Here is a 25,613-nt window from a genome sequence, read left to right on the forward strand (position 1 = left end):
TTTCTGTTTTTTTTTTGTGTAGGTGTAAAATATTAAATTGGATTAAATTGTATACTGGATTAGATATGGGTACTCGTATTTGTGCTTGTTATCAACTGATATTTAGTCATTTGTAAAGTAGTCCGAGGTCACATTGTATGTACAGTGTTGTAAATACTACGACGATGCTCTTTTATAAAGAAGAATACCGTACATGTGTTTTTATTTAAATACTGTATACTGTACCCTTTAGTTGTGAAAACTGGTTTGAGACTAGTTGACTGTGGGATGCATTTCCGTCGCTGAGATCTGAAATGTGTTTTACAAGATAGACTGTGAGGATACCATAATGACCCACTGATATCAACAAGTATCTTACTAAGTGAAGGGAGAGCTGCTACTGTCAAGAATCTGTCAAGTATATATAGTTGACTGTTTAGTTGAATTATAATCGGGTTGACGTACCAACATTTTGCCTGTTTTACACCTTTCCTATCATACCTATCTTATACTATTTACATCTGCTTGCTACACTCCACACCCCTCCTTACATTCGCTTGTAGAAGACACAAGTGGTTCCGTCGCCAGCGACAATCTGCTGCTGGACCTCGCAACCGTTGATCTTGGTCTTGGTCATGAGCTGGGTGTAGGGATCGGACTCGGTGGTGTGCTTGGTGATCAAATGCGAGGGTTTGGGGATGTTGTTTCGCTTGCCGTTTCCAATCTGCGAGAACTCGTTGCCGCCCCACAGGTACAGGTCCTGGGTAGTGGCAACGTCGTTGGAGTTGTCCAGAACGGCAGCCACGTGGTTGGGGCCCGTGGACATGTAGTTTACCTGGATGGGAACAACCTTGTTGAGCTTCTCGCTCCACTCAGAGGCATAGTTGATCTCCTTGATGGGCGTCATCTCAGCCTGCACATGCTTGAACGTGGCGTTTCCAAGCTGGCCCTTGAGACCGTCACCGAACGAGTAAATCACCTCGGCGGTGTCCTGCAACAGCTTCTTTCGCTCCGAGTTGGAGGCGGAGTTGTAATCATCAGACTGCACCACCTTGATGCCGGCAAACGAGGTATCTCCTCCAGCAAAGACTCGGGTAACAATAGCAGCCTGGTCCTTCTTGCAAATTCGGCCCAGGGTCAGCTGACGAGGCAGAGCAACGTTCTGCGACTCATAGGCGTAGTCCAGACCAAGCTGGCCGCACTTGTTGGAGCCAAACACCCACATGTTACCGTTCTGGTCTCGCACAAGCGAATGGAAGGCACCAGCAGCAATGTTAGTGACAACAGCATTTCGGAAAGATCGAATCTCGTACAGAGTTCCGGGTCGGGGAGCGGTGTTGAAGTGAGAGAACTTTGCAATTCCAAACTGGCCAGCGGAGGGAAGGGGAGCCTCGGTACCAACCAGAGTCTCTGAAAACTCGCCAGTCACGGGGTTAGGATCGGTCTCAACCTCCTCAATGGCTCCTCCGGTAGATGAAACAAACACTCGGCCCTTGTTGGACAGAGCCAGAAGATGGTCTTGTCCAGCAGAAATGTCACTGAGCTTCTCGGTGATGCCCAGAGTGGTATCAAAGTCCAGCTGACGGTAGGTGATCTTGGCTTCTCGCTTCCATCCGGGGATCAGACGCGTTCGGGTTTCTCTTTCCTTGGGTCCAGCCACCTGCAGCTCCTTGCTAACAGGGAACGAGTACACGGTTCCATCCTTGGACAGAGCATAGAGCATGTTTCGAGACTGGACGATTCTGACGGCGTCCTTTCCTTGCAGAGTGACCTCGGGATTCTTGACGGAGTGTGGGGCAAACCGGTCACCCCACTGGACCACGTCTCCGTTGTCCAGAATGGCAGCTCCAGAGCCATCGCCCAGAGTCACGTCTCGCAGCAACTTTCCTTCAAAGTATCGCAGTCGAACGGGAGATCGCACCAGCTTGGGGGTCTCGGATTCGGCGTTGTACGTGTCCTTGATTGCGTGTCCATCGTTATCTCCCCAGGCAAAGAGTCCGGGAGTCATTTCAGCAAAGGAGACTCCAGCAACCGAAGCCTTGCCCTTCTTTGAGGACTTGTCAGCCGCCGCCGCAGCAGCAGCAACGGCGTCGGCGTCTTCCTGTCGAACAGCGGCACTGGCAACAGCCTTCTTCTTCTGCTGTCGCTCCGCCACCTGTCGATGGAGTTCCTCGTCGGACTCAGAGTACGGCCCATACCACTTGTAGCCGAAGTAGACGCCAACTACCGAGGCCACAGAAATGATGGCCCAGGAAACGGCCTTCTCGTGCTTGGCTTGCTGCTTCTCCTCCTCGGAGGGATTGTAATTGGGCGTTCCGTCAAACCGCGGAATCTGAACTGTGGGAGGCGGAGGGGGGTACGATAGAGGTTTGCCCTTGGACTCGTTCTTGTGCTCGGCCATTCTGAGCACGGAAGTCGACAGAAACCGGGTGGAGGTCGATCTGGGCGCGGCGGATCTGGCCAGCGACGCCCTCAGAGCGCCAGGTACAGCTCTGTAGTGTTTCATTGAGTGTTTTGTTGCCGAGAGATAAAGTCTGGGGTTGCACTACACTTTTAGGCGGTCCAAAAAATAGTCTTCAAAATCATGCACTTACAGTATCTTGCAGCGACCATGAATAAGCGGTTTTGGCAGCACGCACGAGGTCAGTTGAGCCATTAAGCACCGTTAGTTAACCTTGGGTGGCGTGGTTTTGAAACTTTTTAAGAAAAAGTCAGAAAACGTACAAAATAAAAAAATAAAAAACAATAAAAAACAATAAGAATAAATAAAAAAAAGACAGGCAATCTGATCATGGAACACTATAGCGTCCCCGGGAGAGATGAAATTGATTATTTCGATATTATGTAATCACAACCACCAATCAACCAAACCAGAACTATACAATGCAATATCTGACTTGCTGGCTACTTGTCAGCCTTGCTACAAGTCGCTCCCAAATAAACTACAGCAACACGATCATCATCGCCTTACCATCTTCCCCAAGGTTTTGACTTAATTTTTTTCTCTCTCAAGCAACAGTCTCATCTTTTTGGCGGAGTTACTCTACCAAGAGGGATATGAGTTTGTGGGCTGCGATCGGAGTTATGTGGGCTGCGATCGGAGTTATGTGCCAATAATGCCGGTCTTGGGCTTCAGGCGATCTACAAGCTTGTGTCTTGACTACAAGTTGTAACAGTAGTACAAGTAGCGACAGTAGGAATACCCATACTTTTACTCTCTCCAACATGATTCTTAGATAACGCTCTGGTGTTGACAAGCCACAGCTAAGACGCAAGATTAACGGTGTTGGACTCGTCTTCACGTTACCATATGTACTTGTTGCTTGACTCTCTCCACTTCCACGAGCATTGCAATCTCTACCCAAGCACTCCAGTCCACACTGTGGTTGCGCCCGTCATGAAACAGCTCATTCGATACCAATACCACAGGCTACATTTAGTTTTCTCTTCCCTTCCAGGTGATGCAATAAATTAATAATTTACACAGAAGTATCGAAAGAAGTCCAGGATTTACAAGTGAATCTGTCCCTCAGACAGTATCCATAGCCCCCTTCTTCTTCTTGCCCTTCTCTCCAACACAGTAGCCGTTCTTGATCAGACAATGACAGCAAGCATAACCCCATTTGGCAGTCTCCTTATCATAGTAGCTTCCCCAAACAGAAGTGTGATTGCCTGGAAACACATCCTCCTCATACTTGGAAACAGCAATACCCTGAGCGTTCTTGGCACGGATCACTGTGGGCTTCTTTGCCGTCACCACAGAAGTGTATTCTTTGGGTCGTACTCGAACATGGTCTTGTTTGCCATACTTTTCCTCGAGCGCCCGTTTTTCGGCGTCCTTGGCTTTCTCGGCCTCCTCCTTGATCCGCTTGGCCGCAATAGCGGCGGCCGTGGGGTTGGCATGCAAATGGATCTGGTTTCCCAGCGCCGATTCAGCCTCGGCAATACGAGTAAGCTCCTCCATCTCTTTTCCTTCACCAGTCGTGTGTCTCACAAACATTCCGTCCTTGTCAATGTAACCCTCATCAGCAGTTCGAAACGTCCGACTGCCCGGATTGTAGACGGTCTCCGAGTTGAGATCTTTCAAATACACAGCCGTGTCTTCTCGCAGTCGCAATGTTCGTGTGGACTTTCGAATAGCCTCCTCCACAGCAGCAGCCTTCTCGGCATCGGTCTCAGCTGGGGCGTCTCCATGCAGCTTCTTCTGCAGCTCTTCGGTCATGTTATGTTCGTCGATGACTCGCTTGAAGTCTTCGGCGTCGTAGCCGTTCCATCGATCTCGTTTCGAATCCCAGCTCATGTGCGGGTTGGATATCACGTCGTCGGCCTGCAGGTTGTCGGCCTTGTATTTCGCACCCACTTTTCGTGGACGCTCCATGCAGTCTTTCTTTTTGTGCGTCATGGCACCGCAGTTTTCACACGCGCCCTTGCGGAACTTTTTGGGTCGCTCAAGGGAACTTCGATCCTGGCCTCGAGCGTACCACTCCTCCTTCTTGGAGTCCGTCTTGTCCTTCTTCAGATGGTCCAACGAAGACGCAGACGGGTCGTCATCACCCGCCTTAGCGTACCACGGCGCTGACGACATGAATCGCGGGATATACGGGTTCAAAACATCTCCTTCCTGGTTCGTCACAGGCGTCTGGGTTTTGCCCTCCTTCCGTAGCTTGCGGTCCTCCTCGTGCTTGAGCTCTCCCTCGGCGTCTCTTTTGGCCGACAGCCGTTTCTGCAGCTCCACCGACCCGTCCTGAAGTCCATCAAGAGTCGTAGCTGGCTTGCTCATGGTGCTGTAGTCTGTGCAAGTGACGATAGATGGAAATGTGTTGCATCCATGCATGCATGATTATTTATACTGCATGGTCACGTGACATCCCCAGAGACATAACCAAAACGCTGTACCCTGGATACTCCACCTTGGGCGAATGTCAAACAACGATGGCATATATATTGCTGCTGCATTTATCTTATATAATCGTCCACCTCCACTTGGGTACAGGAGATCAACTACTGTGTGTGTGGTATTGTACTGAGCACACAACCAAACTACAAGTATGTACAGGCTTCTACTGTAGGTCTACACAGATGTCACGCAGCAAGTACCGTACAAAACAGGTAGATCAAACAGAAGTCATCATCTCAGAAGTCATAACACTCTCCTGTGACCTCCAACCATCGTTCTCGACCTCCAATTCTGCCAGATCAAGACACGTGGCAGAAGATGACAACTGGGGCCAGCACTCCGTATCCATCATCAAATAACTTAATCGATTAAAAATACAGTCTAGGCGGCAATGACATGTCGGATGGGGATGTGAACCTGAGTTAGCAAGAGTTGAGAGGTAGGGCTGGGTAGTTGAGACCAGTGTCATTGACACATAGCTCAGAGACAAGAATCATCGTGTGAAGATGATCGTGATATCGCGTTTGTCATCCATGTGTATCCTCCTTCTATGTGGCGTTTGTGTCGGGTTACCCGTTCTGTCTGTTTGTCGCGTCAGTCATACTCACAAGCTTGACAATGTAGCCAATGGCTCCCATGACGAGGAAACCAACACCAACGGCTCGAACGATCTTGGTGTATTCTGAGTTAGTATGATTCTGTTTGTGTCTGAATCACATGACGATTTGCGACGTGAAACATCACGACTCCGCGTCACAGCACGACTTCGTGTCTCAGCTCGACTCTGTCGTGTCAGGACCTCCGCTTCGTCGTGTTATCCATACTCACCCTTTCGGTCGGGCTTTGTGCACTTGTTGAGGAATGCAGTTCCCTCCTGGATGAACTCGAGAGGAACGTTCTTGGAGACCTTATCTTCAGCAGGCATTTTTTGAGGTGTGGTGTATGTGTGTAGGTGGAGAGGTTGGTGATGATCTACGTATGTCGTGTCAATTTTCACTTTGTGGTGTACTATGGCGTGTCCTTACCCTGAGTAGCAGGGTTTGGGTTGGTAGTATGGAAGACCCCTCCAACCTATGGAGAGGGTTAGGGTTGCCATTTTGGGACGACTGTTATCGAACATTAGCGAAGGTGAAGGGTTGAGCGTCACATGATAGACGCGACCAATTGGGAATATAGGGATAGGGTGTTTTCTGAGACGGTAACTTCGGGTTAGGGTAGTTCCTGACTGGGGAGAGAGACATTCTCTGGTGATGAAAATGAAGGTCAGGAGTCCAGGTTGGTTATTTAGTGCCTCCCCTCCAAGTGTATGCATCGTAATTGTACATTAGTGCAGACTGTATCTCGATTATACCCCAATGATAGCAGTGATAATTATCTAGGGCATTGATTACTGCAAGTAACTGCCGCATGGTTTTAAAAGAAACAGTTGACGGTGCTGTTTCTGTGTTGGTTGGTCTCGTTCTTTGGCCTCAATTGCTTTCAGAGTTCATGTGGTCCGCCCCCTTAGAGGTGATCGGGTTAGCGAATAAACTTCTTGCGACCTTTTCTGTTGTCAACGTATAAAATTGCTTGCGTGGGTAAATTCAATACTGGCTGCGGTATGAGTGTACGTATGCACTAATAATGAATGAACCGGCCCGATCTGCGATTAGAGATAGTGAGGAGGTGGAGAGTTCCCCAACAGTTGCCGAAGAGGTGTTTTCGGAAAGATGGCGATAAGCACTGGTGAGGAGGTGCCAAGTGCTATGTATGCAGTTACACCTCGCTTAGGCACTAATATAGACTGGTCAGAGATGGAGCTACTGACAGGTCAATTAGTGGGGGGTACTATAGTCGTATTTCAACGTGTGGTTCGCAGGTGTACATGGCAACCGAGACACATCTGAAGCAGCGGGCTGCAAGGCTTATTGTGAAGCGAGACGGAGACATGCACAATTTGTCAACAGAGTTCGCTCACAGGCACCCTGCCGAATGTCTGTCGGCGTAAAAATCATCACACAGCAAACGTTATGTTGTGAGCCGATATATAGGCACTTGCTGCTGTTTCCTTTTGCCCTCACACAGAATTTTTGTCTCGGAACCCGACCATTTACTCTAGAACGACATCTTAAGAAGCAAGACTCATCAAACACACACACGAACGCTCCCCACAGACCCTTTTTCCACAAAACAGTGAGTATCGATTGAATACAACGAACATTCGCCACCGGCGGACAAGATGGTGTTGTTTGACTGTCGAACAAAATGTTGGGTCACAGCACCGCCCATTCCCCCCTTCTTACTTACATCTTGAGCTACGGTAGTCTCTGAGCATCGGATACTATCGTTTTGACATTTCTCTCGTTATGCTAGTTCATTTTGGTTCTCTATTATTCATTTTGTCTTTGCCAAATGCTTTCCTTTTTTTCTTCATCTCATACGCAAAATGCAGTGACGTTTGGTGACTTACGGTGACATTCTTTTAGTGACATCGCATCCTCACCACTCGGCCCCTCCAGGAGATACCCTCGTATCATATCCACCGTCAAACGTGGTTTTTGATCGACTCTCGCATTCACCCCGCTGTCACCGGGCCTACCTCTGTCAGCCACACTAACTGCACTTTTGTATGCATTCTTTTTTCTTTGTTTAGTTTCCGCATGTCGTCTATATGTTGCCTTCGGTGATACCAGAGCTGTTTCCTCTGTCTGATACGCAAACCCGACTTACTCTTTGACGTCACAACCTAGCTCACTCACCCCAGGGCGCCTTGGTTCTGCCAGCGCCCTGGTTCCGCCTGCGTCCTGGTTCTGCCAGCGCCATGGCCTCAGCCTTTTTCTCTCGCCATGAATCGTCTTTTTCTTTTCTTTCTTTAGCCGAACTCTTACTGACAAAAGCTCCCATGTCCGAAGAACGAGTCGACGTAGAACTCGACGATAACGGGTTTGGACTGGATGTCAGCAGACCTACCCGAAGGTCAAACTCTGCCAACTCTGCTGGCGAATCGTCGTCGGAGGGCTCGTCTGGCGCCAATTCCCTCAAGTCAGTTGGCTCGGAGAACTCATCCGGCAACGGAGGCAACTCCTCGGGTAACTCCTCGGGTAACTCCTCGGGTAACTCTTCCGGTAACTCAGGCAGCTCCGGCACTCTTTCGGGGTCCTCGTCGTCGATGTTTTCCAACGGCAATGTGTCGAGTGGGTGGACAGACGACAGCGCCGAAAAGCCCGATCTTGCTCCGCGGTCGGTAGCTTCCGTTCCGGCCCAAGCCAAGCCCACCAAGTCGAAACTGTCGATGGAATCCCTCGATTCACTCGAATCCAACTGTCTGTACATCTTGAACCTCGATTGGTGGACAAATGAGGAGATTGTGCGTGGGTGGGCCGTGGACTGTGGGTTTGAGGACTCCGTGGAGACCGTGGTTTTTGACGAACACAAGCCCAACGGCAAGTCCAAGGGAGTGGTTTACATGCAATTTGCGTCTCTGGCCGCAGCTAGAGCCGTGAAACAGCACGTTGAACAGCTCTCGCCACGCACACAGTCCCCCGGCTCGCAATCCGAGGACGTCGCCTACATTGTATCGTATGCACAGCCCACGTCAACGCCATTCCAGCAGTCTCAGGGCTCTCGCTACCGCGAGAACATCAACAACAATCCTAGCATTCGAAGCCGCTATGTGAGTTTGGTCAAGGCCGGCACCAACAAGAAGCCCAGCAGCGACCGAGGTCGCAGACGCAACCCCAACCAGACTCTCAACAACGGCCCCAACCACAAGAATGGATACCGAAACAACAGACACAATAGCGGCGGCAACAGCAGCGGCAATAGCGGCAATTACAACAACAATAATTACAACAATAATCACTACGACCGAGGCCGCCCTTACCGCAGCAACGGTAACGGCATGAGTCATGGACATAACACTCCATCCAACGCCATGAACATGAATAACATGAGCATGAACGGCATGACCAACATGACCAACATGACTAACATGACCAACATGACTTCAATGGACATGAACAACATGAACATGAACATGAACATGGCAATGATGGGGATGATGCCCATGAACTGGGGCATGTACTATCCCAACTCCGGGATGTTGCCAGCTGGTGACAAGCCCGCTGCAGGCCCTCCTGCCATGCCTCAGTATTCTCCACCTCCGAAGTCTCAGTACGGAGACGGCAACGGTAACGCCTACAAAAGGGTCCGACCCAACTAAATCTAGTTGGCAGGACTTGAGTATTTATTTTATATGCAACACGTGAAACAACACTTTATTCGGTACCATTGCGAGGCTTGGTACCGTCGATACATCGCAACGACCTTTTTTGCGCGATCCGCATTGCTTGCCGTGCATTTTTTCTCCTTTTACTTGCTTTTTTCCCTGTTATTCACTCCTTTCTCCACCGTTCCCTCTCTCTTCTCTTCTTACTTACATCTAGATTCTCATGCTTTTTTGCGACCATTTTGGTTGCCGAAGGTCTCTTTTCGATCGTCTCCTTCATTTTCGAACTCGTTGCGAAAATCTTCCTTCTCACTCCTCTTCCTTTCTCCCTATTTTTTCCCTATTTATTTGAAAACGGAGCACTAATTTCTCTGTCTTCTCCTTGTCCTTTTCTCTCTTGCACTTATTTACATCCTGCGTCTTGTTTTCCTTCCATGTATATAACCCGGTGGCTGCCCCTTCCCATGGAAGCCTGCAACCGCCCAGGATCTAAATAGCCAACCCCCGATCTCACTCGTGACCATTGCACAGAGAAGGGCCCTCTTGGGCCTGTGCTCTCTTGCATCTATCACTGTACTCGTAGTATCTATAGATGATAATGATGATGTTTGATGTTTGACGAGACTTGTATGAGTAGGAAGTGAATGACTCAACCTATTCAACCAAGGCCTAGCGCATTATCGCCGCTAGGACTTGATCTAGTACAAGTAGTTCAATCACAGCCGTGTCTCACTTCATGAGAGGAGCTATACTGAGATCTCCTTTCATCGTAGCAGACGTCGGTCGACTGTCTTCAACTGAGATCATATATAAATAAAAAAGAGATCCAATTGTGAACACGGGTTAGTCCATTGTAACCAGTATAAAAAGATAACTTGACAAGTGCGGACTTCTTGTAGAGAGTGACTGTCGGACACTCTACTGCCAGCGAATTGTGTGCTCCACTAAATGTGAGAATGCTTCTTTCTTTGCTTATTGGAGCGTGAGAAGTTGTATCGCAAACCTGGAATATGTCCATTTCTTGGTCCACAATGAAACAGAAGGTTAGAGTGTGTACAGTGTGTACCTACTGTAGCCAGTTTGTTCTCCTCAATGAAGATATATCTACATGCTGTAATTGTACGCCTTTAAGCCCTGTCCACTCTACCATCGCTTACGACCTCCTTTCTGCGCCTAACAACTATCTGTACGTGAATATTAAATATATGTCTATGTCTTTTATGGATGGATCTCTAGTATCCGTATACTGCTTGCTAGATCCTTGGTGATGTTCTATAGGGAAACCATTTGGAGCCAGATAGCTATGGTCGGAGACTCGGGTTTAAACAAACCCAGCCCACTCGTCCTCCTCGTCCTCCTCGTCCTCCTCGCCAGCGCCCTCGAGCTCCTCGGCAACACCCCACTCGATGAGCAGAGGGTTCTCGAGCACGTCCTCCACACATCGCTTCTGAACGACCGAGTTTTTGGTCTCCTCGGACAGAGTCTCGACTGCCTCGAGAAGCTCGGAAACGGGAACGTCGGCAAACAGCTCCTTGACCAGCTCGGCCTCCTCTTCCTCGTTCTCGGCCTCCTTCTTGTCCTTGAGCACCACCTTGGCCAGCTCTTCTAGATAGATTTCCAGCACGTGGTACCGAATACTGTCGGGGATCTTGGGGTTTTCGGGGTTGAGAGGGATCTTGCTCATCACCTCATTGTGTCGCTCGATCCAGGTCTCGTCCCAGTCCTCCTTGGCAAGTCGCTGGAAGGCGAAGCCCACGTACCGTCTAAGCAGCAGGTAAAACTTGTCGATTCGGTGCTTGTCTAGCGCGAGCCACTCGGCGCTCATAATCTTCCAGAAAGAAGCCAGGAATGTGAAGTAGTTGGTCTCGTGGACAACCAGCAGCAGAGAAGCCATGTCGTCGGCCAGACGCTGCTGTGTTCGAGGTCGGTCGCTGAACCACATGGAGAAGAACAGACCCTTCCACAGCTTAAGCAGTTCGAGCTCACCAAAGGCCTTGGGGGTTCCCAGGAACCGCTTGAGCGAGTTGAGAGTCTCGTCTCGAGTGGGTCGGTCATTGGCAGCCAGCTTCTTGATAAACGGGTAAGCATCGGGGCTTCCGAGCTGGATATCATCCGCGGAGTTGTCTTCCTTCTTAGAGTAGGGCTTATCTGCCTTGATGGCGGCCTTCTTGGACCCCTTTTTCACTTTGCCAGCAGCCATTGTAGTTGTAGTGTCTTGTGGTGGTTTGGATTGTATGCACCTCTATATTTTTTCAATCACTGCAGCTCGAAATTTTTTAGTGCTGCTTGAGAGAAGCATGAAAAAGGCAAAGTTGCAGGCGACCTCAGTTCGAGTCCCATGGTGGTAGCAGTAAATCACAGCAATAGAGCGGGTATCGAAGGAACGACAAAGTCCTTGCAACACTAGAAGCCTCAAAAAGTGTTATAAATATTAATAGGCCAACTCTTCCTATTTCTCGAGACTATACTACCCCCTTACCCTCAACTAAACCTCAACTAAACCACAACTAAAGTCCCAACTAACCTGTTGTCCCCTATCACTCACCCATTTTTAAAACTCTAAAAATACAACAAACGGTGTCCCCACAAAATCCCCCCAAAAAGGCGAAAAAAGCTCAACGGCATGGGAGCCTACACTGCTACAATATCGTCGCTACCGTGGTACTAGCCAAAGAATCAACCGCGTAGGAGGAGCGAACAGACCGATCTGCCCACTCGCTCTCACGTGACCCCATCCACGTGACTGCCCTCACTCAAGCCAACATCTGGGGCCCGCGTATTCCCCGAATCTCACATAACCTCGCCCAGCAGTATGTACGGTTCGGATATCGACGCGCATCTCCTGCCCTAACCCAGATGCCCAATGCAGGCTCCCCCACAAAACCATCTATTGCCGGGACCTAAAAAGTGTAGTGGGTTATAAGCCAGCTGAGACCCCGCGACATCTTACGACACTCTTCCACTGACCACGTCGACATTTGTGTGAATACAACTAGACCCGTCATGCTTCGAGCCGTTTCCAACCACGCCTGTTTGAGACAGGCTCTTTCCAGTACTCGGACTCTGAGAACTGGTCTCCAAAAACATGTCCATAAGACCCAGTTTGTGTCTGTGCGACACGTGTCGACCACTAAACCCACTGAGCGGGCGGAGGTCGAGAAGCCCATTGTTCAGAATGGCGAGCTTGTGTTCCCCGGAGCTCTGCGAACGTCGTTTGTCAACAACATGACTTTTGTGGACCCCACGACCCAGGATTCCATGCCTACTTACCGAGTAGTAGGGCCCGATGGCGTGCAGATTGACAAGTCGTACAAGATTGATCTGCCCGTCGACACCATTCTCAAAATGTACAAGGACATGGTGACTGTGAGCATCATGGACGCCATCATGTTTGACGCACAGAGACAGGGCCGTCTGTCCTTCTACATGGTTTCCGCGGGAGAGGAAGGTATGGCTGTGGGCTCAGCAGCCGCCCTCAAGCCTCAGGATCATGTCTACTCCCAGTACAGAGAGCAGGGAGCGTACATGTATCGAGGATTCACTCTGGACGACTTCATGAACCAGCTCTATGGAAACAAACACGACCAGGGCAAGGGAAGAAACATGCCGGTGCATTATGGCTCCAGAGAGCTCAACATGCATACCATTTCGTCTCCTCTGGCCACCCAGCTGCCTCACGCTGCTGGAACAGCCTACGCTCAGAAGATGGCTGGCGTCGATGGAGTCACCCTGTGCTACATGGGTGAGGGAGCTGCCTCCGAGGGTGATTTCCATGCCGCTCTCAACATTGCTGCTACTCGAAACTGTCCCGTCATCTACTTCTGTCGAAACAACGGCTATGCCATCTCTACTTCTGCCATTGAACAGTACAAGGGAGACGGTATTGCGTCCCGGGCTATTGGTTACGGCATTGAGACAATTCGAGTGGACGGAAACGACATTTTCGCCGTGCATCGAGCCACCAAGAAGGCCCGAGAAATCGCTCTCAGAGACCAGAAGCCCGTTCTCATCGAGGGCATGTCGTACCGAGTGTCTCATCACTCCACCTCCGACGACTCGTTTGCATACCGGTCCCGAGGCGAGGTCGAGAGTTGGCAGCGAAAGGACAACCCAATTGTCCGTCTCAGAAAGTGGCTGGAGCTCAACAAGCATTGGAACGAGGAGGAAGAGCAAAAATTCCGAACCCAGGCCCGAAAGGATATCCTCACTGCCTTTTCCAAAGCCGAGAAGGTCAAGAAGCCCGAGATTGTGAGCGCCTTTACCGATTGCTGGGAGGATATTCCTCCCCATCTCAAGGAGCAACAACAGGAGCTTGGAGAGATTCTCGATACTTATCCCGAGCATTTTGACCTGTCTGCTTTTGAGGGTGGACGAGGAGGTCTGCATGATAAGTGAGCGGAGTCAGCGCGCGTGAGCGAAGCGAAAGTGCTGACCTTGTAAGCATGTCAGCATTATTTATAGCTCAATCGCCCCCCCCCTTTGGTGGTGATAAAATGAATTATATTTGATATTCTATGTTGGAGTACTTGCAGTAAGATATCCGAGTTTAGTTGACTATGGTAAGTATTAGTTGACGGATTTGTTAATTTAGATGGTGTTAGCTAAATAAGGTTCCATAGAGGTTGACTCCTTAGGTGTCTTTGATTGTCAGCAATTGAAGTTATATAGGGCTGATTTCTGTTGAAGTGGATTCATCATGGTGCCAATAGCTCACCGTCAAAGTCCTAGCTCTCTAGCATCAGTATTACGTTTTCTGTATATCCCCACCATTTTCCCCCTAACCCTAATACACTAATGAAAGTTGACGATGTTAGTGCATGGCAAATCATGAACTAACCAAAACTCGTCAGTTCCTCAACATGCCACCAAAAAGCGAGATTGACGACGAGACCAAGAAGAAGCAGTTGGTGTCTATTCTTGCGGCGCTGGAGAAGGCGCCCATTAAGGCAACTCCCGCTGGAATCCGGAAATTGGCCCAGCAGCGGGGCCTCGAAGTTTTCGGAGAAGATTTGGCGGAAGGAACACGAATCTCCCTCGGAGGATCGACTATCCTCATTGATATCGACATGATCACCAGTCCAATCGACAGGGTGGTGCGTGTGAACTTCTCTGTGGACGCCAAGGTGGCTCCTTCGGATCCCATACACTCCTACACGAACCCTGAGATCTCTCCGTCAATCAACGACGTTCTGCTGTCATCTTTGCAGGCTTCCAAGCTGGACAAGTTTGCGCGACACCTCGCCTTTCTTTCAGACATGGAGCGTCTATCGTCTGAGAAATGCAACTCTTTCAGAGCCATTGATGAGGTGGCCCATGCTCTATTCTTCAAGTACAAGAAGCTGGGCAAGAAGGATTCACCTGCGGACTTTTGCATGGGCTTTGGACAGCCGCTGCTCAACTACGAAGAGAATTTGGGTCTGTTTCTCAAGTACTGGACTACCCAGCACCAAGTGAGAGACGCAGAAAAAGCTGCAGTTACTGCTGAGTATATTGCCGAGTTTGGATTGCGAGAGAACTCAGGAGACTGCCATGCAAAGTACTCCACTGGATGGATCAACGAGGGCGGAGAGTGGCAAGAGATTGCTGCTCAGGATAGCACCGCTGAGTTTGTGCTGAGACTCAATCCTCCGGTGCTGATGAACAAAGACCTGGCCACCAAGCTGGGAGCCTCGTACACAGTTGTGGGCAACGATACGCCGTTCGATCTGCTCGGAAATACCTTTTACCGATCGTTCCGGGAAGTTCATACATCCGACTCGGACTCTGTCAGAATGAATGTGGAATACAGCAATCTGGTGGCTAAGGACGAGCTGGTTTCCGTCACAGAAGTGCCTGTGGACCACCCGCGATCGCTGGAGTCGCTCTTTGACATTCTGCGGACCCAGATCCAGCTGTCGACGGTGCTGGAGTCGGTTCTCATCAAGGATTCCATGGTGGGACAGGAAGAACTGGATACAAACGACAATGTGCTTGTCGAGGAGCTTCTCAATGCTGGCCCCGTGGTGCAGCATGCTGATGAGGGCCAACGGCTGCCTTTGACGGTGTCTCTAGGTGATAACAACGGTTTACTGAGTCTGTCTGTTGAGGTGCATGCCTGGAAGACGTGGTTTGATGTGGTGATTGACAAGAACAAGCTGGTGCTTACAAATCTGCAGGCATCGCCGGGATCCACTACTTTGGAGGTTGCGCGGTTTGGAAAGCTCATCAACTTTTCCGAAGATCTGGCTCTCAGCATTCTCCTTGCCAAAAACACAACAAAACCTAACTAATTTATACCATGTACATTATATAGACCTATTTGCATGTCTATGACTTGAGTGAGCGGCAAACAATTGACTGGTACCCACTCCCAGCTATATTCAGACACTTTTCTCCCCTATGTCTGACTCTAAGTAGACGACTAGGTCCACTGAAACTCAGCTACATGTGCAGTACATACTGTTCCGGTACTGTTGAGCGTGAGCGTACCAAGATACCATGGGAAATGATACCATTTGCCGTGGTAACCTGTCGGTGGATATTTTGAAAGCTCTTGGAGATCAATTTCATCTTCACTGACTGTAGTGTCAGGTACCCCAAGAGGGAATGGATTAATGGTCGTAATGTGCCGAACTTACGATACACCTCAACAGAGCAGAGCACGTCTGAACATTATAAGAAATGCTACTGTACTACAAGTTGCGATATCAGTATGTATTGTAAAGTACATACTGGTCGAGTACTCCTACTTGTACTCGTAATCTGTTTCATCTCTGATCATGTGATTCAGTTGCAATTATGACTGACTAATCACTGTCACGCGCGCTCTTTAATGAAAAAAATCCCAGCAATTGCTTGCTTTTTTCTTGGCCATGAAAAAATAAATGGATATACAGTAATAGACATGATCTGATCTGACGCTATCTGAACAAACTGCCGGTGTATAGGTGAAGCGTACAAGATCATGGCACATCCACAAATGGGTCATGTGCTTATATCGCGTATATATTATGTAATCACTACAAGAAATTGCAGATTCGGTAATAATAAGAGCACAGCACCTGTTATGCCTCCTGGCACTCCACTTCAGCCTTACACATGCAAGCAATACGACACTAGTACTCGTTCTGAAGGGGGGTCTTGTTAGGTGACGAGACATTCAACGCAGGTTAAGAGGTAGAGAGGGGACATATTTGTGCGTGTCTGATTACTAATTGATTGTGGAAACCCCTCCCCAATCGCTCCTTGACCCATTTATATCCCTCCTCTCTGTCCGGATCCCCTTACCCGGAAGTGAGATGCATCTCCGGTTGTTTTCATAGTGGCACTGACCAAAGTTTCGATTTGAGGGTACTTACATACACACTGATCTTAGCTTGAAAATCACCACTTGGCAAGAGCAGTGTGCTCGACACCTCATTTCAGTACCCTGCAAACAACATGTCGCATTTATTGGCCCAGTTTCAGATGCCTGTGAGGCGCTCTTCGGAGCCTGAAAAGAAGCCCACGAACGGCTCCAGCGCAAAACCTGCTGCGTCTTCATCTTCATCTTCGGCTGCGATTCCTGTAGCGCGCCAGACTGAGGCGGAGCGCCGAGAGCAGATGGAGCGAGTCATGCGTCTCAAAGCACAGCGGGCGGCCGAGCGAGCGGAGAAGATGGAGAAGGAGGGCAAGACCCCGAAGAAGAAACCTGCTACACCCAGGAAAAAGACGACAACTACTTCCTCAAGCACTGCTAGAGACACAAACACCAGCGCCACCGCGTCAAACACCTCGACTCGAAGAGGACCCGGCAGAGGTGCCAGTGGTGGCGGACGGGTGTATGAGGCTCCGCCAGCAAAGCCCCGTAAGAAAATGAGCTTCAAGGAGTTGATGCAGGAGGCAGACAATATCAAGGCCGATGATCTCAAGATCGGAATCAAGGTGGCCAAAAAGAAGGAGGTCGCCAAAGAGCGGGAGCGGGAGAAAGGAGCTAGCGGATCGGGAGAGCGAGAAGCTCGTGCTTCTCCCAGTGTTGGAGGTCGACCTGGAGCCACAGCTAGAGGTACTCCCTCCAAGCCCTCCAGATCTGATCGACCTACGCCTTCGGACCGCCCCACTGCTGGAAAACGACCACCTTCCACTGCCATTCCTGAATATAAGCCTCCTTCGACTTTCAACAAGCCCAAGGAGGAACTGCTGAGAAAACGAAGACGATATGACGAGGAAGAAGACGATAGCATGGACGACTTCATCGACGAAGATGAAGAGGAGGAACAACACAGAGATGTGGGATACGACCGAGACGAAATCTGGAGACTCTTGAACCGTGGCCGGTCCAGACAGCAGTACTACAACGACTACTCGGACGACGATGACATGGAGGCTGGAGGAGATGATATCTTTGAGGAGGAGGAACGAAGTAGCAAGCTGGCGCGACTGGAAGATCGACGGGAGGAGATGGAGGAGAAACGACGGGCCGAGGAGAAACGACGTCGTCTGGGAAAGCGGTAGACGCATAACCGCAGTAGCATACATAGCATTAACTTATTGTCACACCTGTTGGTTGAGCTGTAGAAAGGCAGATAAAAGATAAGAAACTGCGGTGGACTATTTCTACGGGTAACGGTTCACATCTTAGTTATTTGATATGTACAGCACTTGTATATCATTATGTGTTTGATCTTCGTTACTCACTGTACAACTCCGATTCACTCATCTCATCAGGAGAATCGGAATCATCTGCTACGGCTAACGAAGAGTAATCAATCTTGACAGGAGACTTGATGACACTTGAAAGTTCGGACAGAGGGTTGCCTTCTTCGCTCGAAATTGTATCTGTAGAACCAACACTTACCACTGAGCTTGCTCGTTGGAGTTGAGACGGACGTGTCTTGTCAGCGCCGTTTTCTCGGGGAGTAGTAGAATCACGAGGAGGAGGAGTCAAACAGGGCGTTGAACTCGGTGTAGAAGCCAACGTTGAAGCCTCCCTTGGTATTTCCTCTTCTTTTTCTTCCTCAGGCTCATCGACAACAATATTTAATGGCTTGTCGAGACGAAAAGCACTCTTGTTAAGATACTGGTCCAGTTTAGGCTGAAGTACCGAGGGTGGAACGTACCAAGGTTCGTCTGATTCATTATCATCGATAATAATGACGCCGTTTTCTTCCTTTTCCTTGACTTCCTCGTTCACCTCTTCCACTCTCACCTCTTCATCTTCCTCCTCTTCCTCGCCACTCTCCAGTTCGACTTCACCATGCTCAGCATCGAGTCTATGTCTGATCTTAAGAGCGGTCAGGTACCGTCTCCATCGCAACAGGGCTCGTACCTCTCTATTTCGTTCCTCCTTGGCGAGCGTCTGTTCTTGCATGTCTGACCAAACGTCAGCAACATCCTTGGCGTACTTCTCAGCGACAATCACACCGTCGATTCGGGGCTTGATCTGACGACCCTTGGTGAAGTCAAAGCCAACAACACAGTTGGCATAATCGATTCCTAGCGACTTGGCAGCCATATAAGCTCCTTTTCCACGCACATGGGCTCCTCCAGGGGGCATCATGAAAGGAGTAAACAGGTCAACGTTCCCATATCCGTTTCGAGGCACTTGACCATCAACAACAGGTTGCGGAATATAGGCCTCGGTCTGGTCAAACGAGTACATGGGAGAGTCTTCTTCTTCGTCCAGTCGGAATCTAGACTTTGCCATCTTCTTTCGCTTCTTGCAGATCTGACCAGGCTTGATGATCCGGCCAATCTGGTACCACTTGTTAGCTGACTTGACCTGCTGAACGTCAGATCGAGGATATACGTTCTCAGGCTTGGAGTTGGTCTTCATTGACATGATTCCACAGGGATTCTTCTCCTTCAGCACTTCATCTTGACGCAAATGGCGCTCCAACACGTACCGAGGATGGTTCTTGAATAACTGAATGTTCTTGGGAAACCCTTCAGCAAGTACCCTCTCTCTCAGAAACTTTTCCTCGGCCCAGGAAGCATGTGTGATAGGAGGTCTATACAGTCCCATGAGCTTGTTCCACCAGATACTGCCCGCCAAATAGCGAGTTAGACGTGCAGGTCTGGTTCGGGAGTTGTAGGCTGAGGAGTACCTTCTTGTAACATCAGTGACGGTGCCTTCTTTGTTGAACGCTAATGCATATGTCAGAGTGTTTAGCTTGTCCTGTAGCGATGGCTCAATGCGACTCTTTCCTGCTTTTCCCACAACTTCCATGTTCACTTCACAAGCCGGGTCCAAACTGACCCATTTCTGGCCTGTAGGCTCAAAAACCTCCACCCAGTATACAGGAGTAGGCGACTCGGAGTAGTGCATTCTCGACTGGCTTCTTTGTGCACTTTTTGACTGTCCAGAAGTGCTGCTGAACTTGGGCTTGCGAAGAACTGAAGGGGAAGCTTTCTCAGCAGGCTGCTTTTCAGCAGCAAGATCGCTAACTATTGTGTTGGAAGCAAAATCCAGAGGTTGTAGAGAGACCACCAATCTCGCTTGCACCCCTACAGCTCTCAGTAGAGCCACAAATCCCTGCACCTTTAGATCTCTGGAGCCTCGATGTCGAATCACCTTCTTGTTGAAGATGGCCTTGGTGACGGGCGGGTCGTACGAGTCCGGGTTGATGTCATCTAACTCGTTAAAGTCCCGTTTGTGGAGTCCCCGGGAGTCTGTGTACCAGATCTTGGCCCACTGTTGCAGTAAGTATTTGAGCGATTCGTAGAATTTCGCAGTTCTGACCATTTTTGTCTGTGTCTTGTCGGGCGTGAGTCCTGTGAGCTTTGTAGCTGGAACCGTCTCTCGCAGCTGCATTTGAAGTAGCAAGTCGTTGGCCCAGGCGTTCCGTATCGAAGCATGTTTGAGTAAGGCCATGATATGGATCTGATGCACTTGAATTCGTCGTTGGCGTTCCTCCCGTGACAGCTTCGGTCCTGTCCGTTTTCCTTTGCCCTTCTTGGACGTTACATTTGTTCCCTTGGTGTCCCACCCTCCTCTGATGACTGATTCTTCGGCAATTGAAGCTCCAGGCTCAAATGAAACTGAGATGCCAGTTTCTGCATTCGTTGAGCTTGCCGACGGATCGATATCAACCTCCTCCCAATCTTCCTCGTCGGAACTCTCGTCGGCGTCCAAATCGAACGTCGTTGTCTGCGAACTGGCCCGTTCTACGCTTGCTGGTCGGCTGCTAGTGTTGCCCTTCTCTTGCTTGGCTCTGGATGGCAATTTTGCCACTGGAGCCGACGGCTCGATTTTGCGCTTCTTTTCGGTGACCTGGTACTCGCGGACCATGTCGAAATGCGTGACGGTGACGTCCTTCTGTGAGACCGTACGTTTACCCATTGTTGTTCATCAGAAAGATGTCCAGAGATGGCGCGGCGGTGTGGAGTGAGATGCACCGAAATAAATTATGTGAACGGTAAAAACTCAAAAGCATTATCTTGCAGACGGCTGCGACGGCTATAGTAGGATATACATTGGCGATGAAAGGGGAAATATCATAGCTTACAAGTCACCTGATAGCAAAGTAATATAGCAGGTGTCCACAATTGGTCAAGTATTCATTGTTGAGAATATGTATATATCTTACCTCGTAGAGTGGTGTGTGTGTATGAGATCCTCCAACAAGGGAAGAAACAGATAAGCAACCGTGGTTGTTACCGTAACGATCCTGATAGGCGGCTCATTCACTGTCCCATTCACTGCTTGATCTCGAGCCATTGCTTGGCGAAATCAGTGACACTCTTGTCAAGGGGAATCCACTCAAAGTCCAACAGCTTCTTGGTTTCGGAAGGATCCATGATCGACTTACTCAGCTGCTTTTCTCGCTCACCAGGAGTTCCAACAGCAATTTTGCCCTTGAGCTCGGGGATCTTGTTGCAAATGTCCTCAATGTCCTGGGTGCACACCTTGGCTGTGCACAGCATGAGACGCTTTCTGTCAAACTTAGGCTGGAGAGCCACGACATGGGCTCTGGCACAGTCCCGGACGTCGACAAACGAGCCGCTCTGCACCTTGACCTCCTCGCCAAGCTTGGACTCCAGCACGCTGGAAATGAGCTGGTTGGAGGCGTTGATGGCTCCCAGATCAAGAGTGATGCCAGGCCCCAGAATGTAGGCTGGGTTGATCCAAGTGATGGAGAAGTTGGGCTTTTCGTCGTTCAGAAACTCCAGCCCGGCCTTTTCGGCAAAAATCTTGGATCCCACGTAGTTGGCCACGGGGTTGCCCTTCTGGGCGGCCTGCTCTCTGGTCATGGGGTTCCAGCTGTGCTCGTTGTGGACGTGGCTAGGATCCGGGTTCATCATTGCAGCAATGGACGAGGTGATGACGACCTTCTTGACGTTGGGAGCGTGTGCCTTGGCCTGTTTCAGCACGGCTGTGGTGCCTCGAATGGCTGGCTGCAACATGTCCTTCTCAGGATCAGTCACATTGAAACTAAGAGGTGAGGCAGTGTGGAGAATGTAGTCAATCTCAGGGTGCTTCTTGAAGATGGCCTCGAACTCATCCTCGTTCTGGATGTCCTTGAGAGTCTCCAGTTCGAGTTTGCCACTCTCAACTTCACTCTTGAACGCCTCGGCAAGTCGCTCAGCCTTGGAAGGGTTTCGAACTGTGCCAATAACGGTATGGCCGTCCTTGAGGAGCTGGTCGACGCAGTGGCCGGCAAGAAAGCCGGTGGCTCCGGTAACAAGAGTAGTGGGCATGGTGTAATTGATTTGTTGTCTGTGGGTGGTGTGTCAGATGTCACAAGTGTGCTTTGTAGCAGCGCCCCACGAAGTTGCTCTATATTGCCAAACCTATTAAGCTTATCGTGCATATCGGAACTTTACCAATATGATATGGAGACAATTATTGGAGGATTAAATTGAGAAAGTGACAATAAATCGAGTGAAAATAAAAAACCACTCCAAGACATTCATCAGCATTTAATTGGCTACCGAAACGCATGAAAGCTTCAGAACTTCATTTGTCACTTAAACTAGAGAAGAAACACCTATGCTGTCCAAATACATCCTGACCAGCTTCAGGTCGGGCTGATAATTTTAGTTATATACGTAGAGTAAATAGATTGATTCTATATCTGCCTTTTTTAGTATTCTGTGGGTTCCTTCTCCTTTTTTCATAATAGCTACAAGTACTGTACACTGTACATACTTGTACTTAAAACCACATCTTCTCTTATTACCATTTACTACTCGTGCTTGTACAACTGTTGACTTTCATATGTCCACTTCATCACCCGAATGTATTCCTATGTATGTACTGTGTTGATGGTGTGTTTTTCAGTGTTTGATCACTTTCCTCAACTAGGAACAAACAACTCCCCGTACTTTCTCTCGGCCTTGGCTACAGCCCAATCTCGATACTCTTTTGTCTGCTGACCAACGGTATCACACGTGGAAGGGTTCAGTTTCACCTTGAAGCGCGCAATTGAGCCGGTCTCATATCGTGTTCTAACACTGCCATTGGTCATCACACTTCCTCCACTCTTGGGGTACCACACGGGTTGAACCACGTCCACTTCTGAGTAGATTCTCACTTTTCTGCGAGTCAGGCGGCTCACAAGGGACGGAAATCTCTTGGTGCTAAGGTATCGCGACGAGCTGGGCTGCTCGGGCGCACTCAGAACTCTTTCATTACCTCTTGTTGTCGCTGAGGAAGAAAGGGGTATCGAAATGGGTGACGATAGAGTCATAGGGCTATTATCCATGATAGAACCACCGTTGGTATCAAGAGTGCAGCAGTCGGAACCAGTTTCTGGAGATTGTTGGGTTTTAAAGGCTTCTGATTCAATGGCCTCACTGAGACTTATGTGATCCTTGCTGACGGTGATATGTAGAGGCTTGTTTCTGTCATTGAAGAGCACCTTGACGTCTCTAGAGTCCGTTCCGCAGGAGACGGCATCTTTCCCAAGCTTCTGTCTCAGCCTATGGATCTCTCCCATTCGACAGTTGAGTTCTAATCTGAGACTGTGCATCTTGTCTTCGTTTTCCTGCCAGCTGTTCTTGTATTGTTGTCCTACGGCTGCTTCCGCAGCCAGTACCACAGAAGAGCCCAGGATCTCCTGGTAGAGCTGCCAGACGAGCGCCATAGCTTCGGGGTCGTCTCCCGTGGCTGCCTTTTCGTAGAACAGCGTCCCCAGGTCGTCGAAGGAAAGGAGCCCCCTGCGCCTGGCAGCCACATCTGTAGCGTGGAGAGCAGACGGAAAGGTGATCTCCTGAGCGTTGTTGATGGTCCCGATGAACAGCTGGTGGTAGTTTCTCAGAGAGTTGGAGAAGTTGTCGGTTCTCTTGTTGAGTCTTCGGTTGAGAGACTCTCCTCGGGCTGCCAGTTTCGGTTTCGTTTTCCACCACGGATGTTTCAACATGAAGATCGGTTTCGGGTGCTAAAGCAGGATCGGAAAGCAATCACGGGTATCAAGCAGACGTAGAGCAATAGATCGAGAAGAGAGTAACACATGTGAAGAACAACCGGAGCTATAGTTAAAACATGGAGAACATGTTTGCATAGGTCTTTGTACCCATCCCGTTTTAAGGTGGACAAGTTGAGGTGCGAGAAGATGGAAGTGGCCAGGTAAGGGTCCTTAAATGTTACTGTAGAAGTCAAGGGTACGGCCCACCGTCGTCTATCTTCTCGCCTGTCTTCTTCCATTTTGCCTTTATTTCGTGATATCCAAAAGAAAGAAGAAAAAGAAGAAAAAAACCAACCGAGATTTTCTATCCCGCCTTTTGTTGTGTTTTCTGTGTGGTGAAAAAAGATTGCAGCACCCAGGATTCTCGTATGGTCTCCCACTACAATTACTAACTAGGCTCTCTGGGTGCTTTGACCTATGGCCGGAATCGGACGGGGAAGCCTCACGCTCTACCGATTGAGCTAGCCAGGCGGACGATGGAGTTGAAAAAGTGGAGATTCAATTTATGCTTGAAAGAATAATAAATAAAAAAATGAATCATTAGAATAAAAATAAAAAAAAAATCACTACCACGAGACCACGACAATGACATCAGAACTAGACGAAGCGTCGACGAACCAACTGACAGCGCCCTGACAGCGCCTTGGCAGCGCACACACCGCAATGATTCAGAAGTGTATGATTTAAGATTTATTGAATGCCAATAACCCAGCTTACTACCTTGTTAGGTAGATAGGCTGTAATGAAATCATTAGAATAAAAAAAAAAAAAAAAAACGTGAATGTAATGAAAAATATTGCAATAAAAAATTAGGAAAAAATTAGGAAAAAATTAGGAAAAAATGAATCATCAGAATAAATGAAAAAAACCTCTTCCGAGTCCGATTAACGGGTATAGCGTTGTTCATACGCCTCAAGTATTTCCCTCGTCGGTATATCCCTACTCAGAATAAAAAGGCTCTGATTATGTTTCATTGCAATTCAGAACAAACCTGTGGTTTATCGTAACATTGAAAATATGAGCTCATATTATAACAGGTTTGTTCTGAATTGTAATTAAAAATAATCAAAGCCTTTTTCCACATATTATTTCTTGTCTTTATCGGGTTCTGTGGGTTCTGGAATTATTGCGGATCCTTCCGAAAGACCCCCTGTTCAGGGGTACTCTCGTACGTACATGTACATACTGTAGGGGGTCCAGGTGTCATCGCGTTAGCGAGACATTTGATTAGTCGAGTTGAACCAAGACGACGTTTTGGGGATATTATTAGTCGGAACTTGTCGGTCTAAAAGCGTCCGTTCTTTCAATGACAATACTACGGTACGTGATATGCCATTCCTACAAGTGTGCAATACTATCGTAGCTACTGTACCGTACTGTAGCTAACCGACGATACCCTTCAATTGTTGGTGCTTGTTTTATACCCTCGTATGTACAGTACATACGAGCGCTCGTACTATGCTGTATCGTATCGTCCCGGATGGTTCTTTCCAGCAGTAGTACGAGACATTCAAAAGAAATGTCGCATTTTAACACGTGATTAAACGCCACTGAGCCGGTCACAGACGCCCGAAATCGGCTCATTAAACACCTCAAATGGCACGTTTGTTTTTACTGATTTAACCAATTTTTTCGCTCTTCACCACAGATGAATGATGTCACTCTCCCTTGGGTTTTTGCTTTTAGATTGCCTTAGGTCCCTCTCACCAGGTGCACTCGAAGTTAACCACCAACCTAGACAAGGCACACGATAGGGACGATACCCCAACTACAGTACAAGTACAGTAGCGGCGCAAGCACTTGTAACCAGAATTAGCAGCTGCCCTAAACGACGAAGGGCCCTTCCCTTCCTATTCCAGTCGCCCTAACCCTGCCCAACCGAACCACCCCATGCATTCTTATCGCGCCTACCCGTGCTATCTCCTCTTTGCTCTTCTGTCGCTCTCTTCATTCCTGTCTCTGTAGCCGCATGACAGCCGGTTTCAGTTGAGAACTGTATGTATGTACAGCAGAGGGAGGTGTAGATGGCCCTATCGAGCTTGTAGTGGCGATTATGAGACCACCGCTAAAGCTACGGCGTATTATCCAGGGTGTCTGTCGAGACACAGCAGAGTGCACGTGCGGCTATCGACCTCCATGTGGCCACGTACTCCGTACAGCGTGT

At 49.0% G+C, this 25,613-nt stretch overlaps 13 protein-coding genes and 1 non-coding gene across 14 annotated transcripts; 4 read left to right on the top strand and 10 right to left on the bottom strand.

The window, feature by feature from the left end:
* Positions 1 to 526: 526 nt before the first annotated feature.
* On the bottom strand, positions 527 to 2,485 carry YALI1_D11063g (uncharacterized protein; the record flags this gene model as incomplete). The annotated part of the gene is made up of 1 exon (XM_502581.3): positions 527 to 2,485. One exon carries the CDS (start codon positions 2,483 to 2,485, stop codon positions 527 to 529), a length of 1,959 nt encoding a protein of 652 aa, XP_502581.1.
* A 436-nt stretch (positions 2,486 to 2,921) lies between these two features.
* Positions 2,922 to 3,206, bottom strand: YALI1_D11068g (uncharacterized protein; the record flags this gene model as incomplete). The annotated part of the gene is made up of 2 exons (XM_068282656.1): positions 2,922 to 2,984; positions 3,027 to 3,206. The coding sequence occupies 2 exons, from the start codon at positions 3,204 to 3,206 to the stop codon at positions 2,922 to 2,924; spliced, it is 243 nt and encodes an 80-aa protein (XP_068138757.1).
* A 302-nt stretch (positions 3,207 to 3,508) lies between these two features.
* On the bottom strand, positions 3,509 to 4,813 carry YALI1_D11087g (uncharacterized protein; the record flags this gene model as incomplete). Its single annotated transcript, XM_502582.2, has 1 exon — positions 3,509 to 4,813. One exon carries the CDS (start codon positions 4,811 to 4,813, stop codon positions 3,509 to 3,511), a length of 1,305 nt encoding a protein of 434 aa, XP_502582.2.
* A 444-nt stretch (positions 4,814 to 5,257) lies between these two features.
* YALI1_D11091g (uncharacterized protein) lies at positions 5,258 to 5,801 on the bottom strand (the record flags this gene model as incomplete). Its single annotated transcript, XM_002143014.3, has 3 exons — positions 5,258 to 5,293; positions 5,485 to 5,558; positions 5,705 to 5,801. The coding sequence occupies 3 exons, from the start codon at positions 5,799 to 5,801 to the stop codon at positions 5,258 to 5,260; spliced, it is 207 nt and encodes a 68-aa protein (XP_002143050.1).
* A 1,489-nt stretch (positions 5,802 to 7,290) lies between these two features.
* On the bottom strand, positions 7,291 to 7,678 carry YALI1_D11114g (uncharacterized protein; the record flags this gene model as incomplete). Its single annotated transcript, XM_068282657.1, has 2 exons — positions 7,291 to 7,559; positions 7,615 to 7,678. 2 exons carry the CDS (start codon positions 7,676 to 7,678, stop codon positions 7,291 to 7,293), a joined length of 333 nt encoding a protein of 110 aa, XP_068138758.1.
* YALI1_D11115g (uncharacterized protein) lies at positions 7,677 to 9,077 on the top strand (the record flags this gene model as incomplete). Its single annotated transcript, XM_502583.2, has 1 exon — positions 7,677 to 9,077. The coding sequence occupies one exon, from the start codon at positions 7,677 to 7,679 to the stop codon at positions 9,075 to 9,077; it is 1,401 nt and encodes a 466-aa protein (XP_502583.2).
* Positions 9,078 to 10,404: 1,327 nt separating this feature from the next.
* YALI1_D11151g (uncharacterized protein) lies at positions 10,405 to 11,283 on the bottom strand (the record flags this gene model as incomplete). The annotated part of the gene is made up of 1 exon (XM_502584.3): positions 10,405 to 11,283. One exon carries the CDS (start codon positions 11,281 to 11,283, stop codon positions 10,405 to 10,407), a length of 879 nt encoding a protein of 292 aa, XP_502584.3.
* Positions 11,284 to 12,086: 803 nt separating this feature from the next.
* YALI1_D11159g (uncharacterized protein) lies at positions 12,087 to 13,478 on the top strand (the record flags this gene model as incomplete). The annotated part of the gene is made up of 1 exon (XM_502585.1): positions 12,087 to 13,478. One exon carries the CDS (start codon positions 12,087 to 12,089, stop codon positions 13,476 to 13,478), a length of 1,392 nt encoding a protein of 463 aa, XP_502585.1.
* Positions 13,479 to 13,900: 422 nt separating this feature from the next.
* Positions 13,901 to 15,352, top strand: YALI1_D11177g (uncharacterized protein; the record flags this gene model as incomplete). Its single annotated transcript, XM_502586.2, has 1 exon — positions 13,901 to 15,352. One exon carries the CDS (start codon positions 13,901 to 13,903, stop codon positions 15,350 to 15,352), a length of 1,452 nt encoding a protein of 483 aa, XP_502586.2.
* A 1,150-nt stretch (positions 15,353 to 16,502) lies between these two features.
* On the top strand, positions 16,503 to 17,555 carry YALI1_D11203g (uncharacterized protein; the record flags this gene model as incomplete). The annotated part of the gene is made up of 1 exon (XM_502587.2): positions 16,503 to 17,555. The coding sequence occupies one exon, from the start codon at positions 16,503 to 16,505 to the stop codon at positions 17,553 to 17,555; it is 1,053 nt and encodes a 350-aa protein (XP_502587.2).
* A 175-nt stretch (positions 17,556 to 17,730) lies between these two features.
* On the bottom strand, positions 17,731 to 20,382 carry YALI1_D11242g (uncharacterized protein; the record flags this gene model as incomplete). Its single annotated transcript, XM_502588.3, has 1 exon — positions 17,731 to 20,382. The coding sequence occupies one exon, from the start codon at positions 20,380 to 20,382 to the stop codon at positions 17,731 to 17,733; it is 2,652 nt and encodes an 883-aa protein (XP_502588.1).
* A 356-nt stretch (positions 20,383 to 20,738) lies between these two features.
* Positions 20,739 to 21,740, bottom strand: YALI1_D11256g (uncharacterized protein; the record flags this gene model as incomplete). The annotated part of the gene is made up of 1 exon (XM_502589.1): positions 20,739 to 21,740. One exon carries the CDS (start codon positions 21,738 to 21,740, stop codon positions 20,739 to 20,741), a length of 1,002 nt encoding a protein of 333 aa, XP_502589.1.
* Positions 21,741 to 22,339: 599 nt separating this feature from the next.
* YALI1_D11272g (uncharacterized protein) lies at positions 22,340 to 23,404 on the bottom strand (the record flags this gene model as incomplete). Its single annotated transcript, XM_502590.1, has 1 exon — positions 22,340 to 23,404. One exon carries the CDS (start codon positions 23,402 to 23,404, stop codon positions 22,340 to 22,342), a length of 1,065 nt encoding a protein of 354 aa, XP_502590.1.
* Positions 23,405 to 23,793: 389 nt separating this feature from the next.
* On the bottom strand, positions 23,794 to 23,916 carry YALI1_D11278r. The gene has a single exon (XR_002432117.3). It is a non-coding gene; the product is annotated as a 5S ribosomal RNA (ribosomal RNA).
* Positions 23,917 to 25,613: the final 1,697 nt, after the last annotated feature.

The sequence above is a fragment of the Yarrowia lipolytica genome, chromosome 1D (assembly GCF_001761485.1).
Source record: "Yarrowia lipolytica chromosome 1D, complete sequence".
Classification (NCBI taxonomy): domain Eukaryota; kingdom Fungi; phylum Ascomycota; class Dipodascomycetes; order Dipodascales; genus Yarrowia; species Yarrowia lipolytica.